The sequence below is a fragment of the Podarcis vaucheri genome, assembly GCF_965113315.1.
Source record: "Podarcis vaucheri genome assembly, chromosome: 14".
NCBI lineage: Eukaryota > Metazoa > Chordata > Lepidosauria > Squamata > Lacertidae > Podarcis > Podarcis vaucheri.
Genome location: NC_138752.1, coordinates 55,086,915 through 55,101,343, shown reverse-complemented (window position 1 = coordinate 55,101,343; position 14,429 = coordinate 55,086,915). Strand labels below are relative to the sequence as shown.

The 14,429-nt window shown below is 49.7% G+C and overlaps 2 protein-coding genes across 3 annotated transcripts in view; one reads left to right on the top strand and one right to left on the bottom strand.

The window, feature by feature from the left end:
• Nucleotides 1-6,678, top strand: POLR3K (RNA polymerase III subunit K). Its single transcript, XM_082199971.1, has 3 exons — nt 1-153; nt 5,614-5,701; nt 6,463-6,678. The coding sequence occupies exons 1-3, from the start codon at nt 43-45 to the stop codon at nt 6,588-6,590; spliced, it is 327 nt and encodes a 108-aa protein (XP_082056097.1). The 5' UTR covers nt 1-42; the 3' UTR covers nt 6,591-6,678.
• Nucleotides 6,679-7,040: 362 nt separating this feature from the next.
• The window catches only part of GTF3C1 (general transcription factor IIIC subunit 1), a 40,436-nt gene continuing 33,047 nt past the window's right edge, over nt 7,041-14,429 (bottom strand). The window contains exons 33-37 of one of the 2 annotated variants that reach the window (XM_082199601.1): nt 13,179-13,462; nt 11,410-11,947; nt 9,512-9,551; nt 8,089-8,281; nt 7,041-7,334 (exon numbers count right to left, since the gene is read on the bottom strand). In XM_082199601.1, the coding sequence (XP_082055727.1) occupies nt 7,113-7,334; nt 8,089-8,281; nt 9,512-9,551; nt 11,410-11,947; nt 13,179-13,462 (1,277 nt within the window). In that variant the 3' untranslated portion in view covers nt 7,041-7,112. Of the gene's footprint in view, nt 7,335-8,088; nt 8,282-9,511; nt 9,552-10,916; nt 11,948-13,178; nt 13,463-14,429 lie in introns of those variants that run through there. The other variant, XM_082199600.1, reaches the window with a different exon arrangement.

The following is a 14,429-nucleotide window of genomic DNA, read 5'->3' as shown; positions in this document are numbered from 1 at the left end:
GGAAGCGGAAGTGCCTGGGCGTGGCTTCTGGGCGCGGGCGCCATGCTGCTCTTCTGCCCGGCCTGCGGGAACGTCCTGGTGGCCGAGGAGGGCGCGCGCTGCCACCGCTTCGCCTGCACCACGTGTCCCTACGTGCGCAACGTCACGCGCAAGGTAGGGAGGGAGGGGGAGGGGGTTCCCCCGAGGGAGGGGGAAGGAAGGAAGGGGGGGTCTCCCCGCTCTCCCCCCCCGCCCACGACCCCCCCTCTCTTTTTTGTTAACGGAGAAATCTGAGGGCTCCTTTGGACAAAAAGACAAGGACACCAGCCAGGAATCCCAGAGCAAAAGAGCAGCAGGCTGTCGCGACAGGACTCCCACCTGCCACCAGGTGGAACAAGATGGAAGCCCCGAACAAAAGACAAAACTACATCATGGTTACGTAATGAAAGGGGCGGTCTGGTGGCCGTAATCTGGGCATCCTGGACCCTGCCCCATGGTTCCCCTTGCCCTCCACCAAACACCCACCAAGTGGAACAAAAGAGATATTTACATTTCCCTGTTTCCCAGCCAAGCTCATCACACACTTTTGTCTTCATCTGGGTTTATTATTTCTGGAGTGGCTACCGGCCTGGCACTCAGGTATCAGGAGGCCAGGAATTATCACTCAGGCGGAGGAGCTGCTGAGCTCACAGGTCTATATGAATTTCTGAAGTTTTCCCAGTGAGCCAGTACAGAGATACATTGATCAGGGAATTGTTACATTTGGTATTGTGTAGCAGAGGCCCTTGGAATAAATAGATAGGAAGAAACTGCGATGAAGTGTTTTGTGGGGAAAAGTTACAAAAGCAATTGTGCTGATTTTGGTAGTGGGCTGCATGTGCATAGAATCATAGAATCATAGAATCATAGAGTTGGAAGAGACCACAAGGGCCATCGAGTCCAACCCCCTGCCAAGCAGGAAACACCATCAGAGCACTCCTGACATATGGTTGTCAAGCCTCTGCTTAAAGACCTCTAAAGAAGGAGACTCCACCACACTCCTTGGCAGCAAATTCCACTGTCGAACAGCTCTTACTGTCAGGAAGTTCTTCCTAATGTTTAGGTGGAATCTTCTTTCTTGTAGTTTGGATCCATTGCTCCGTGTCCGCTTCTCTGGAGCAGCAGAAAACAACCTTTCTCCCTCCTCCATGTGACATCCTTTTATATATTTGAACATGGCTATCATATCACCCCTTAACCTCCTCTTCTCCAGGCTAAACATGCCCAGCTCCCTTAGCCGTTCCTCATAAGGCATCGTTTCCAGGCCTTTGACCATTTTGGTTGCCCTCCTCTGGACACGTTCCAGTTTGTCAGTGTCCTTCTTGAATTGTGGTGCCCAGAACTGGACACAGTACTCCAGGTGTGGTCTGACCAGAGCAGAATACAGTGGCACTATTACTTCCCTTGATCTAGATGCTATACTCCTATTGATGCAGCCCAGAATTGCATTGGCTTTTTTAGCTGCCGCGTCACACTGTTGGCTCATGTCAAGTTTGTGGTCAACCAAGACTCCTAGATCCTTTTCACATGTACTGCTCTCAAGCCAGGTGTCACCCATCTTGTATTTGTGCCTCTCATTTTTTTTGCCCAAGTGCAATACTTTACATTTCTCCCTGTTAAAATTCATCTTGTTTTTGCCCAGTTCTCTAATCTGTCAAGGTCGTTTTGAAGTGTGATCCTGTCCTCTGGGGTGTTAGCCACCCCTCCCAGTTTGGTGTCATCTGCAAATTTGATCAGGATGCCCTTGAGTCCATCATCCAAGTCGTTGATAAAGATGTTGAATAAGACCGGGCCCAAGACAGAACCCTGTGGCACCCCACTAGTCACTCTTCTCCAGGATGAAGAGGAACCATTGATGAGCACCCTTTGGGTTCGGTCAGTCAGCCAGTTACAAATCCACTGAGTGGTAGCATAGTCAAGACCGCATTTTACCAGCTTCTTTACAAGAATATCATGGGGCACCTTGTCAAATGCCTTGCTGAAATCAAGGTAGGCTACATCCACTGCGTTCCCTTCATCTACCAGGCTTGTAATTCTGTCAAAAAACGAGATCAGGTTAGTCTGACATGACTTATTTTTCAGAAATCCATGCTGACTATTGGTGATCACAGCATTCCTTTCTAGGTGCTCACAGACTGTTTGCTTAATGATCTGCTCCAGAATCTTCCCTGCTATTGATGTCAGACTGACTGGGCGGTAATTATTTGGGTCCTCTCTTTTCCCCTTTTTGAAAATAGGGACAACATTTGCCCTCCTCCAGTCTGCCGGGACTTCGCCTGTTCTCCAGGAATTCTCAAAGATGACTGCCAGTGGTTCTGAGATCACATCTGCCAGTTCTTTTAATACTCTTGGATGCAGTTCATCTGGCCCTGGAGACTTGAATACATCTAAACTAGCCAAATATTCTTGTACTATCTCCTTAGTTATTCTGGGCTGTGTTTCCTTTGCTGAGTCATTTGCTCCAAATTCTTCAGGTCGGGCATTGTTTTCTTTATCGGAGAAGACTGAGGCAAAGAAGGCATTGAGTAGTTCAGCCCTTTCTGTGTCCCCTGTTTGCATTTCACCATCTTCTCCTCTGAGTGACCCCATTGTTTCTTTGTTCTTCCTTTTGCTACGAACATACCCATAAAAGCCTTTTTTGTTGCTTTTAACCTCTCTAGCAAGCCTGAGTTCATTCTGTGCTTTAGCTTTTCTGACTTTGTGTCTACACGTGCTGGCTATTTGTTTGAATTCGTCTTTGGTGGTTTCCCCCCTTTTCCATTTTTTGTACACATCCTTTTTAAATCTTAATTCAGTTAAAAGTTCTTTAGATAGCCACCCTGGCTTCTTTAGGCACCTTCCATGTTTCCGTCTCATTGGTATTGCCTGACGTTGTGCTTTTAGTATCTCCCTCTTAACAAACTCCCAGCCATCATGAACTCCCTTTCCTTTTAGTATTGTTGTCCATGGGATCTCACCCAGCACTTCCCTAAGTTTTATGAAGTCGGCTTTCTTAAAGTCAAGAAATTGAGTCCTAGTATGCTTGGCTGCTCCTTTCCGCTGTATAGTAAACTTCTGAAGAGCATGATCACTCGCGCCTAATGATCCTTCCACTTCTACCCCACTAACCAGGTCATCAACATTGGTTAGGACCAGATCTAAAATGGCTGTTCCTCTTGTTGCTTCTCCCACTTTCTGGACAATGAAGTTGTCTGCAAGGCCAGTGAGGAATCTGTTTGACCTTATGCTCTTGGCTGAGTTTGACGTCCAACAAATGTCCGGGTAATTGAAGTCCCCCATTACTACTATCTCCCTTCCTTTTGCATGCTTGGCCATCTGTTCCAGGAAGGCATCATCTATGTCCTCCGTTTGGCTTGGGGATCTATAGTAAACTCCCACAATGAGGTCTCTGTTATTCTTCTCTCCCTTAATTTTGACCCAAATGCTCTCACTTTGGCTTTGAGGATCTAAATCTTGGATCTCTTCACAGGTATACACATCCCTGACATATAACGCCACTCCTCCTCCTTTCTTGTCTGGTCTGTTTCTCTGAAATAGATTGTATCCCCCCATTATTACATTCCAATCGTGGGACTTATCCCACCAGGTTTCAGTGATGCCTATTATGTCATATTTAGTTTGCTGTACCAAGAGCTCAAGCTCATCTTGTTTATTTCCCATGCTTTGTGCATTAGTGTACAGACATTGAAGTCCATTAATCATTCCCCCGTGTCTCTTATTTAAGGATTTTTTCCTCCCACCACTAGGTCCGCGTGCTGTTTGCTCCATTTGGTCTATGACATTTGGATGATCATCTTCATTAATTGATAGACTCCTACCTTCAGGAGCACTGTCTCCCTCCCCCACATTAGTCAGTTTAAAGCCCTCCTGATGAGGTTTCTGAGATTTTTGGCAAAAACATTTCTCCCAACCGTTGTGAGGTGCAGCCCATCACTTGCCAGAAGTCCATCTTCAAGAAACTGCAGTCCATGATCTAAGAATCCAAACCGTTCCTGTTTACACCATTTGCGGAGCCAGCTGTTCACTTCCACTATTTTCCCCTCTCTCCCTGGGCCACGTCGTTCAACTGGGAGGACAGATGAGATGACAATTTGTGCATTTAGTTGCTTCAATTTCCTGCCGAGAGCCTCGTAGTCCCTTTTGATCTTCTGGAGGCTATTGCTTGCAGTGTCATTGGTTCCCACATGAACCAAGAGGAAGGGGTATTTGTCAGTGGGTTTTATGATACCTTGCAGTCGTTCAGTTACATCTTGGATCTTAGCCCCGGGGAGACAGCACACTTCCCGAGACATCTTGTCAGGCCCACAGATCACTGCTTCTGTTCCCCTCAGTAGGGAATCCCCTATCACCACTACACGCCTCCTCTTGGGTTTGGTCGGGGTTCTTCCGTGAGCTGTCCGTTCCAAGGTCGCCTGCACATTCCCTGAGGACTGACTTTGCTGCTCGTCTTCATATACCTGATCGACTGTAATGAGGGAGAGATCCTCAAATGGAGTCTGCTCTTCGTCTTCCATGCTAGGGGAGAGGACCTCAAAGCGATTGTGTATTTCTAAGCAATCAGAGTGAACCCTGGGCCTCCTACTTCTTTGAGTCACGTTTCTCCATATATCTGGCTCCTGTGTTGGTGAACTAGACTCCTTCTCAGGGGAGTCCCCTGACTCCTCCTTGGTGGAGACGGTGTGCTCTGTTGCTTCCAAGAAGAGCTCCAGCTCTCTAATTCTTTGGAGCGTAGCTACACGTTCCTCCAGTTGCTGGACTTTGTCTTTTAAGAGGGCAATCAACATGCAATTGCTGCAGGTAAAGCTGCCTGCAACCTTTGGCAAGATGGCAAACATTGCGCAGGAATCGCAGGCGACTGCAGCTGTTCCCTCCCCTTCCATCTTGAGATCGTGTCGTTGGGGTTGGCTACAGAGGTCCTCCATCATAAAAAGCTTGAAGACAGGACAAATAACTTCCCCCACACAAAAAAAACAACTAGATCGCCCCAACAAACGTTTGAGACTAGCTCCCCTAAATCTAAAAGATGGATCTAACTGCGCGCGCCGCTAGGCGCGCGCCGCTGCCCTGCAAACTCTGATAAGCTCCTCCCACAGCTAATCCCCTGCCTCAACAGAAACCCTGCCCCCTCTGACCTTTACACAGGGAAAACAACTAATCAGCCACAAGGAAACACACAGACACAAGAAAACCCTTTTTGCTCCTTCTTCAACTGATGCCCTGCAAACTCTGATAAGCTCCTCCCACAGCTAATCCCCTGCCTCAACAGAAACCCTGCCCCCTCTGACCTTTACACAGGGAAAACAGCTAATGAGCCACAAAGAAACACACACACACAAGAAAACCCTTTTTGCTCCTTCTTCAACTGATGCCCTGCAAACTCTGATAAGCTCCTCCCACAGCTAATCCCCTGCCTCAACAGAAACCCTGCCCCCTCTGACCTTTACACAGGGAAAACAGCTAATCAGCCACAAGGAAACACACAGACACAAGAAAACCCTTTTTGCTCCTTCTTCAACTGATGCCCTGCAAACTGCATGATACCTAGTGGTGGGGCAACCCCCCCAACCTATACATAAATTCCTGCAACACTTTCAGGTGACCAGCCGGCGCTACCCGAAGCTCAAGGAGGTGGACGACGTGCTCGGTGGGGCCGCAGCCTGGGAGAACGTGGACTCCACCGCAGGTGTGTGGGAAAGGGGGCCAGGATCTCCCGGAGGGGAGTCGGGAGGGAACCCCAGGGGTCATCCAGCCCAACCCCCTCGCAGGCAGCGCAGGGATCGAGCTCTCCTCCCGGGTTTGACCCACTCTCCCCCCGCCCTACCTGGAGATGCTGCCGGCGGGGGTGGAACCTGGGAGCCCCCTTTGGAAGGTGAAACCCATAATAATAATAATAATTTATTATTTATACTCCACCCATCTGGCTGGGTTTCCCCAGCCACTCTGGGCAGCTCCCAAAAGAATATTAAAAACATCAAACATTGATAACCTTCAGATGTTTTCTAAAAGTCAGAGAGTTGTTTATTTCCTTGACATCTGATGGGAGGGCGTTCCACAGGGCGGGTGCCACCACCGAGAAGGCCCTCTGCCTGGTTCCCTGTAGCTTTGCTTCTCGCGCTGAGAAGGTTCTGGCTCTTGTGACTCTAATTTAAGAGGGAACTCAGGAAGCTGCCTTCCGCAGAGTCAGACCCGCCTGGCTCAGCGTGGTCAGCACTGGCTGGCAGCCACAGATCCGCAGGGTTCCAGGCAGGGGATCTTTCTCCCAGGCCCTCAGGGAGATGCAAAACAAGCGCCCCACTTGTCAGATTGAGGGTCCTCATCATCTCCGGCCTTGGCCAGCCTGGGTGCTTGAGGCTGCAGGAGCCGCCCTCTGGCCCGGAGGGGGAGATGCTCCACCACCCACCAGGTCCTGACACCCTCTTCTTTGTCTCTCCACCCACCCCCCAGAGCCGTGCCCCAAGTGTGAGCACCCACGGGCCTACTTCATGCAGCTGCAGACGCGCTCGGCCGACGAGCCCATGACCACCTTCTACAAGTGCTGCAGCGCCCAGTGCGGACACCGCTGGAGGGACTGAGGCCGCAGTGGAGCTGACTGGGCAACTGGGGTGCGGGCGTCTGCTACTTTGTACATAATAAACAGTATATATGAGAAAGAGCTGCAAACATGTTCGCTCATTCTCTATGCGCAAGGAGGGCAGTGAGGGTTGCGTCCTACACATTTCGGAGCCAAAATGCACACCTGCTCAAAGGGACGAGGAATGGTTGGAGAGCTTGTTTAGGGGAGCATCCTAATTTTTTGCAGTCATTTCTGCTACATTTTAAAAAGCTGGCTTGACCTGAGGTTCCACAGATGAAAGTAGCTTCCCCCACCTGAGAGGAGCCACTGCCTTGCCCACAGTAGGAGCCGTTCAGGTGTTTCACCTGCCTTCCCTGTGCTGCCACAGCACCAGACTCTGCCACCGCCATCAGTATCCTCCCAGTTGTGTGTTACAGGGTCAAGCAAGAAGCTGAGAGTCAGGAGGAGGTACAGAAACGATCTCTTTATTAACAAAAGCACGCAACGACATTCACTGTCCTACTGTACAAAAGAGGCCTCATCACAAGGGAGCCATCTGCACCCACTTGTTCCAGTTCAGTTCATAGGGAAACACCCTGCCCATTTTCAGGGTGCAGTCAACAGTGGGCTCATAGAAGACGGCTGGCGTGCTGCTCAGTTTGGGGCTGCTGACCACCTCCTCAAGGGTCGGCTTCGAGAAGAGCGAGGCTGGTCTCTGCTGCTTCAAGTGGAATTTCCTGATGCAGCCAAGAGATTCAAGGCCCTGTAAAGCAAAGGGGAAAATTTCACACACACACAGAGTTACTGAACGCTAACCTTATTTAAAGTGTTGGGCATAGGCTGTATTGAAAGCAGTGGTTTCATTGCGGGGGGCAAGTTGGACACTCCAGATGTTGCTGGAATCTCAATTGGCCACACTGCCTGAAGCTATTGAGAGATGTACAAGCAGTTACGTCCGCCACTGGCCATTTAGCATTTTCAACATGTAAGAAAATAGCAGCTGCTGATGGGCACATGTTAAGGTGGAGTGTGCCTCCTAAATGCCTTCCCTATGCAGGAAGAGAACCGTGGGCCTTTCCCTGTGGTGGCTCCTTCCTTGCCCTGTGCCACCACAGCCAGGCTCTGCTCCCTAACAATGGTAGGAGTTTGAGTGGGCAGGTCCTGCTCTGAATCCATCAAGGGTGCAGAAAACCAGCGCTATTGTGCAGCTCCATCTCCAAATCTCCTGAACAGGAGTTGCCAGAAAATGCCTAAGTGCTTTACTCTGGCCTTGGAAGTAGGGTGGGAAACAAATGTGGCTAAATATATAAACTTCTATTTTAAGACAGAGGCTGGGACTAGCTGACTTCCTGCCTCTGCCCTGGGCCTGCGCAGATATGGCCATTCCCTTCTTTGCCACCAACTGTTGCTGTTCTTGCATGCTGAGTCCTGGGAAAGGACACAGGCAGCAACATGCAGGTAAGCTGGAAACACCTGGGCAGAAGGGCTCCACTTTGACCCCAGGAGACCAAACATACCTGCAGAATCTCCAGAAGAGCCACTGGCTGCAGGACGCCCAAATAGTGGTGGCACAGAGCTGCTTCCGTTATGCCAGGCTTGGTCATGATGTGGCAGAGAACCCCCTCCATAATGCCCTTGCAGACTGGCTTGTTCAGGCTGCCATCCACGATGCGCCACGGCCGGCCGACAAAGCTGATGTTCCCACCAGCGCTGTTTTGAGAGCAGAGGTGCAAGGAGAGAGAGTGAGAGGAGCAGAACCACTGCTGCTATTGGCAAAGGGGACAGCCTCTCCCCCCATGAAGCAACCTGGCTCCTGCAACCATCATCTTATTTGTGTGCCTCTTGTGTGGGAATTTCAAAAGGCAGTGACATGAGAATGGGCCTTTTTGGGGTGGCTTCCTGCTTGACTGGCACATTCCTGAGCTTTAGGCACCAGTCAAAAACTTCCCTCTATAATCAGGCCTTTTAGAAGTGGGTGGGGTGTTTCTAATTTATTTCTCTTCTTGGTTCTAATTATATGGGCTTTTGTTTTGTTTTTGGGTTGGCTGGTTGTAAGTTGCTTTGGGCAAGGTAAAACGACTAACAAATAATAATGCACAGGCAAGGGCCAGGCCCCGCTGAAGGCTGCAGCACAGTGAGCGAGCAGATCCCAGCAGCTTTGGGTGGTCTGTCCCAGCCAGGCCTACTCGCGTCTCAACTTAAGAGCCAGAGGCATCTTTAAGACTGGTGCCAACCTCCTAGGGCAGGTTGGGTCTCCAAAGCACAATACAGCTGACTAGAGGTCCCAGAAGTACTGGAATCAGCAGGAAGTCCCTCTCTGAAAACCCCTCAAATCCACCGGCACAGGTGCTGCCCTGGCCACAAACGGAGCCTCGTTCCCTTTTGAGATCCTGCCACAGCAGCAGGAACATCTCAAGGGGTTTGGTGGGGAAAACCTGAATACCTGTTGTTTGCTTCTGAATACCAGTTTCGGCTTCTTGCTGGAAACGGTGGGGGGGGGAGGGGGGTAGTGCCCTTGTGCTTGAATCCTGCTTGCAGGTTTTCACAGGATCACAGAGCTGTAGAGTTGGGAGGGAATACGCAGCTGTCCCATGCAGGGACGGAGGCTGCAACCTTGGTGTGGTCAACATCAGGCCCTGATATTCCATTACAGTATCTGGTGAGAACAGGATGCTGCAGAAAGGCCATAGGCCGGATCCAGCAAGATTTTCTTAAACTAACCAGTGGGGGAGTTGGGAGTCCCTAAAACTTTCTGAGGTGGGTGCACGTCCTGGGAATCAAGTGAATGTGGCCGCTAATGTCTTAACTGCCTCTGACTACAAAGTGGGTGTGTTGAAGCAACACCGAAGCCGCTCTAATCTAAGTTATGTTGTGACTCTTTGGACGCAGCTCTTCTCCGGCAAAGAGAATTCTCTCGTTTCATCTGATCTGCACACTCACCTTTCGTATTCTGCCTGCCATACTTTCCCCGCAGAACATCCTAGGGAAAAGAGCAGAAAGCACAACTGGCATCAGGAGCACAACAAGAGGGGTCCAGCCCACCTCCTCAAATTGCTGGGCTGCGTGACAACTGCATGGATGGTTTGGATGAGCAGCACAACCAGGAACAGGAAGCCCCCATGCAGGTGGAAGGGGCTTGGGGAACAAAAAGCAGCCACCAGGAAGGAGCAATTATTTTTAACCATTTTTTTTTTAATGGAACCCCTAATATGGGATTTTGTATATAAATTTTCCCTCGGCTCTTTATGCTGGCCCATGTAGAACCAGCATGGATAGTTGGCCCCGGGGCATATTTGATGTTTTCTCCCCTAAAGGCCTTGATCTATAGGCTACCACTAAAACAAGGCTGTATTCTAACCTATATTTTAATCAACTGTTGTTTTTAAAAATGTTTTTACTGTATTTTATGCTTGGTGTTAGCCGCCCTGAGACCGGTCTTGGCTGGGGAGGGCAGGGTATAAATAAAATATTATTATTATTATTATCGCAGAGAGAGCAACAGAGAGAGAGAAAATACTGACAAGGTAACAAGAAGATGGCAGGCCCTGTGGACTGGCTGGTGGTCTTGCCCCTCCACGGCTCTGAGGGAGCCCCACAACGTCAGGCACGCCAAAGGCACTGCATGGATGGGGACAGCCCTGCCTTGCAGGCCTTTCCCCACCTGGTCTGGGAGGGGGAGGCCCTGACTGACATGACTGACGGACTACAAAAGCTGTGGGGTTTTGGGGGGGTGGAGGAGATGTCTTGTTGGCGTTGGTGCTGTTAAGTCTTTGTACAGTGGTGCCCTGCAAGACGAATGCCTCGCAGGACGGAAAACTCACTAGACGAAAGAGTTTCCGTTTTGGAGGTGCTTCGCAAAACAAATTTCCTATGGGCTTGCTTTGCAAGACGAAAATGTCTTGCGAGTTCCTGCTGATTCCCCCCCCCTTTTTCTAAGCCGCTAAGCCGCTTATCAGCTGATCCGATCAGCAGATAAGCCGCTAAAAAGGCGCTAATCCGCTAATCCGTCAATGGGCTTGCTTCGCAAGACGAAAAAACCACCAGACGAAGAGAATCACAGAACAGATTCTTTTCGTCTTGCGAGGCACCACTGTACCTTTATTTTGGATCTTATGGATCACGTGGAAATTGTGCAATTCGGTTGTGTACTTTTTAATGTTCGATGTATTTTTATGACTACTTTTCTAATGTTTGCAATTATTCAATTATTTAAATGCTGCAAGCCCTTCCTTCCCTCTCCCTCCCCTTTTTATGAAGATTGCCCACTCTGGGATCCCACAGCTAATTCTCCCTGGTCTCCTCGCTGGCCCAAATCGGACTAATTTAGCCAGCTAGCCCTGGTGATCATCCAATGTTTATTGGATGGATATCCTCCCTAAATTGATTTTTGAATTCTGAATTTATTGTTATTCACGTTTTATACTGTATTTTATGCTGTTTTTTGTTGCATCAATTAAGTGTTTTAAATTTGTTGTTAGCCGCCCTGAGCCCGGTTTTCTGACCCGGGAAGGATACAATTTATTTATTTTTTATTATTAGAGCCTGGTTAAAACTGTGGAAAGGTGGAACGAGTGATTGATACAAATAAAATGGCTGATCGATTGCCTCTGCACAAAGGGCCTCCCTATTAGTCCAACCCCAGTTGCTGGAGGGATGGGGGGGTCCTGCTTGGGGGCTTCACCGTGAGTTGCCTGGAAGGCCGCTAGGAGAAGAGGATGTGGGCCTGGATGGGGCTCCCTTTGGCCTGATCCTGCTGCAGGCTCCCACCAACCCATTCCTGGAGTTTCTCCTGCCTGCCAAGTGTGGAGAAGGAGCTCAGTGGGGCTCCTCACACGTACCGCTGCTGGAGTCGCCAGGGGCTGCTTCCGGCTGCGAGGCGGGATCCTTGCGTGGCTCCCTGGTGTGACCACCACAGTCTTCGGCTTCCTGGCTGCCCAGGCCAGAGGCCTCTTTCCCACTGCCCTTCCCCACAGCGTCCATCCTGCAGCCTGGCTCTGGTGCGGCAGTCCCTTCTCGCATCTCTGGAGTCCTTGCGCCACCAGGGCTGGCATTCAGGGTCGTAGGGCTGCTGGCTCCTTCTCCCGGCATGCTCTGGGTGCCTTGCGCAGCAGCTTCTCCATCCAGACTCTCCTCCTCCGTCTTCTGCCTTTTCCTCGCTGGTTCTTCCTCTGACAGAGCAGGAGAAGTCCTGCTGAGCTCCGTCTCCCCTGACTCAGCCGGGTCCTTCGGGAGAGCAGAGTCTTTGCCTTGCAGGACTTCGGGGCCATCCTCCTTGAGGCGTACAGAGTGCAGCAGCCAGGGGTCGGCGAATCTCCTTGCCACCAGCCGGGTGGTGTGGCCGCCGACTTCTAACACATGCTCCAGGTCAATGAGGTCCTAAGGGGGAGAAGGAGACCAGGACCACCCTCAAAGAGAATCAGAGCAAAAGCCTACAGAACTAGATCTCTTAAGGCCCATGAAGAACCACAGTTTAGAGGTCCCGGGCCCTAAGGAAGTCAGACTATCCTCCACCAGGGCCAGGGCCTTCTCAGTGATGGCTCCGACCTGGTGGAATGCTCTGTCCCATGAGACTAGGGCCCTGCAGGATTGAACTTACTTCCGCAGGGCCTGTAAGACAGAGCTATTCTGCCTGGCCTTTATTCTGAATTCAGCCTGATCTTTTATTTCCCTTCCCTCCCCCCCCCCCTTTTATGAAGATCACCCACTCTGAGACCCCACAGCTAATTCTCCCCTGGCCTCCTCGCTGGACCAGTAGGACCAGTTCAGCCAGCTAGCCCTGGGGATTATCTAATGCTTATTAGATGGATTTCCCCTAAATTGATTTCTGAACTTTGAATTTTATTTTTATTCATGTTTTTATACTGTATTTTATGCTGCCTTTACAATTAAGTGTTTTAAATTTGTTGTTAGCCGCCCTGAGCCCAGTTTTTGAACCGGGAAGGGTGGGGTATTATTATTATTATTATTATTATTAATCTCTCTCCCCAATCACGTGGGGATCTCTGCAGTCCAAATGACAATTTGTGCTTGCCACATATGAAGGGGTTAAGACCCACAAGGTTGCAGAATTCCCAGACAGGACAATTTTTGAGGTCATATCCCCTACATACTATGGTGGGAAAAGGAGTCAAAAGATCTTAATATTGCCTCCTTCCTGCTTCGCTCAGTCTCTTTCTTCTTGCCAAACCTTTGATGGAGCAGGATGTCTGTCCATTCTCCTCTGAGAGAAGATTCCATCTGGATTTTTAGAATGCAACTTAAAAAGTAGATTTGCCTGCCTTGTATTTGTTGCTGTTACTGCTGAAATCAAGGACAAGGCTATCTAAAGCACGTAAACATTGTTTTTACACTTATCATACAGTTTATTGCCTGATTATTTATTGAGAAGGAAGGGAAATTCCAGCCTGCTATCACAGTCTGGACAAAACAAAATTAAACTAATTTAACCTTAGTTTCTAGTTTCTGTTTTAAATGTCGCAAGGGATAGTGTCTTTTCAACTCTGCTAACCCAGTGTTTTAAATCCTACGTGCACGCGAGACAGGAAGGAGAACTGCCGTTAATAAGCCTTTCCTACCTGACGAAATCCACCCGGCACATCGCACCCACCTGGAGGTACTGGGGCAAGAGCCGCGTGCACTCCCCGCCGGCCACTTCGTAGTGCTGGAACTGCCTGGCAAGGTCCACCGTGGCCACCCCAAAGTGGGAAGCCTCACCAATGGCTCTGTAGACTTCCAAAGCGGCGGCAGCATCTGCAGGGCTGTAAGAGAGGCGCTCCAGGGACTGAAGAAGGTGGCCTGCCTGGCAGTCTTCTTCCTGGACACCAAGAAGTCTGGTGAAGGCGATGGGGAGGCAGGAGGCTCCGACGGGGAGGTTCTCCAGATCTGGTGGACCTACAAGCACAACATGGGGCGGGTCAGGACAGAGGGAGCCCGGCAGGCCACCCTAGCTAGCCGCTCTGCCACATATGTGGGGGTCTGGTGGGATTGCTATGATGAATGATGAAAAATGCCACACGCCACTGTGTCAGCGATGAAAGCCTTGCTTTGACTTGAGTCATTTGGCATGATTTCTGATCGAATCCCACAAGCCTCTGCACCTCTGCCCCATTTTCTTTCTCTACACCTGACAGGCACATATAAGCATTCTAAAACAGACTGGTTGCTTCACCAGGCATTCTTAGTACATAAAGATAGAAGGTCGCTTTGATGTAGCTTTTGTTAGTTTTGTTAATCTTTAGATAGATCTTAAGGGCCAGGAACAGAGTTCACAAAGAGATGGTAAATACTCTTTCCTTGCCTGTCCTTCCTTTCCTGCCTGTTCATGACCTCCGGGGTTTGCTAAATGCATTCCTCCTTGATTCCTGTTTCATTTACAGTGGTGCCTCGCAAGACGAAATTAATCCATTCCGCGAGTCTCTTCGTCTTGCGGTTTTTTCGTCTTGCGAAGCACGGCTATTAGCGGCTTAGCGGCTGTTAACGGCTTAGCGGCTTTAAGAAAAAGGAAACAAACTCGCAAGACGTTTCGTCTTGCGAAGCAAGCCCATAGGGAAATTCGTCTTGCGGAATGACTCAAAAAACGGAAAACTCTTTCGTCTTGCGCGTTTTTCGTCTTGCGAGGCATTCGTCTTGCGAGGTACCACTGTACTCTGAAACATGTATGCATGCTCAAAGTAGTCTTTGTAGTTAAAAGGATTTCTCTGATCTAACTTTGTCCCACATGGGGATGTTTTTGAAATGCTCAGAGGAAATCTGATTGGTTCTTACAAGCGCTGTGTTAAGAGTTTTTTTGTTAATAAAAGGGACCTGGGCCAGGGTGTGGCGGATTATTATTGGCACTTCCTCCCAGAGTCTTGCTGTA

Bases quoted from the DNA above. Each gene is read 5' to 3' on its own strand.
- POLR3K (XM_082199971.1), top strand. From the start codon at position 43: ATGCTGCTCTTCTGCCCGGCCTGCGGGAACGTCCTGGTGGCCGAGGAG. The intron at 154-5,613 runs GTAGGGAGGGAG...CAACACTTTCAG, and splicing joins TGCGCAACGTCACGCGCAAG to GTGACCAGCCGGCGCTACCC. The intron at 5,702-6,462 runs GTGTGTGGGAAA...CCCACCCCCCAG, and splicing joins GAACGTGGACTCCACCGCAG to AGCCGTGCCCCAAGTGTGAG.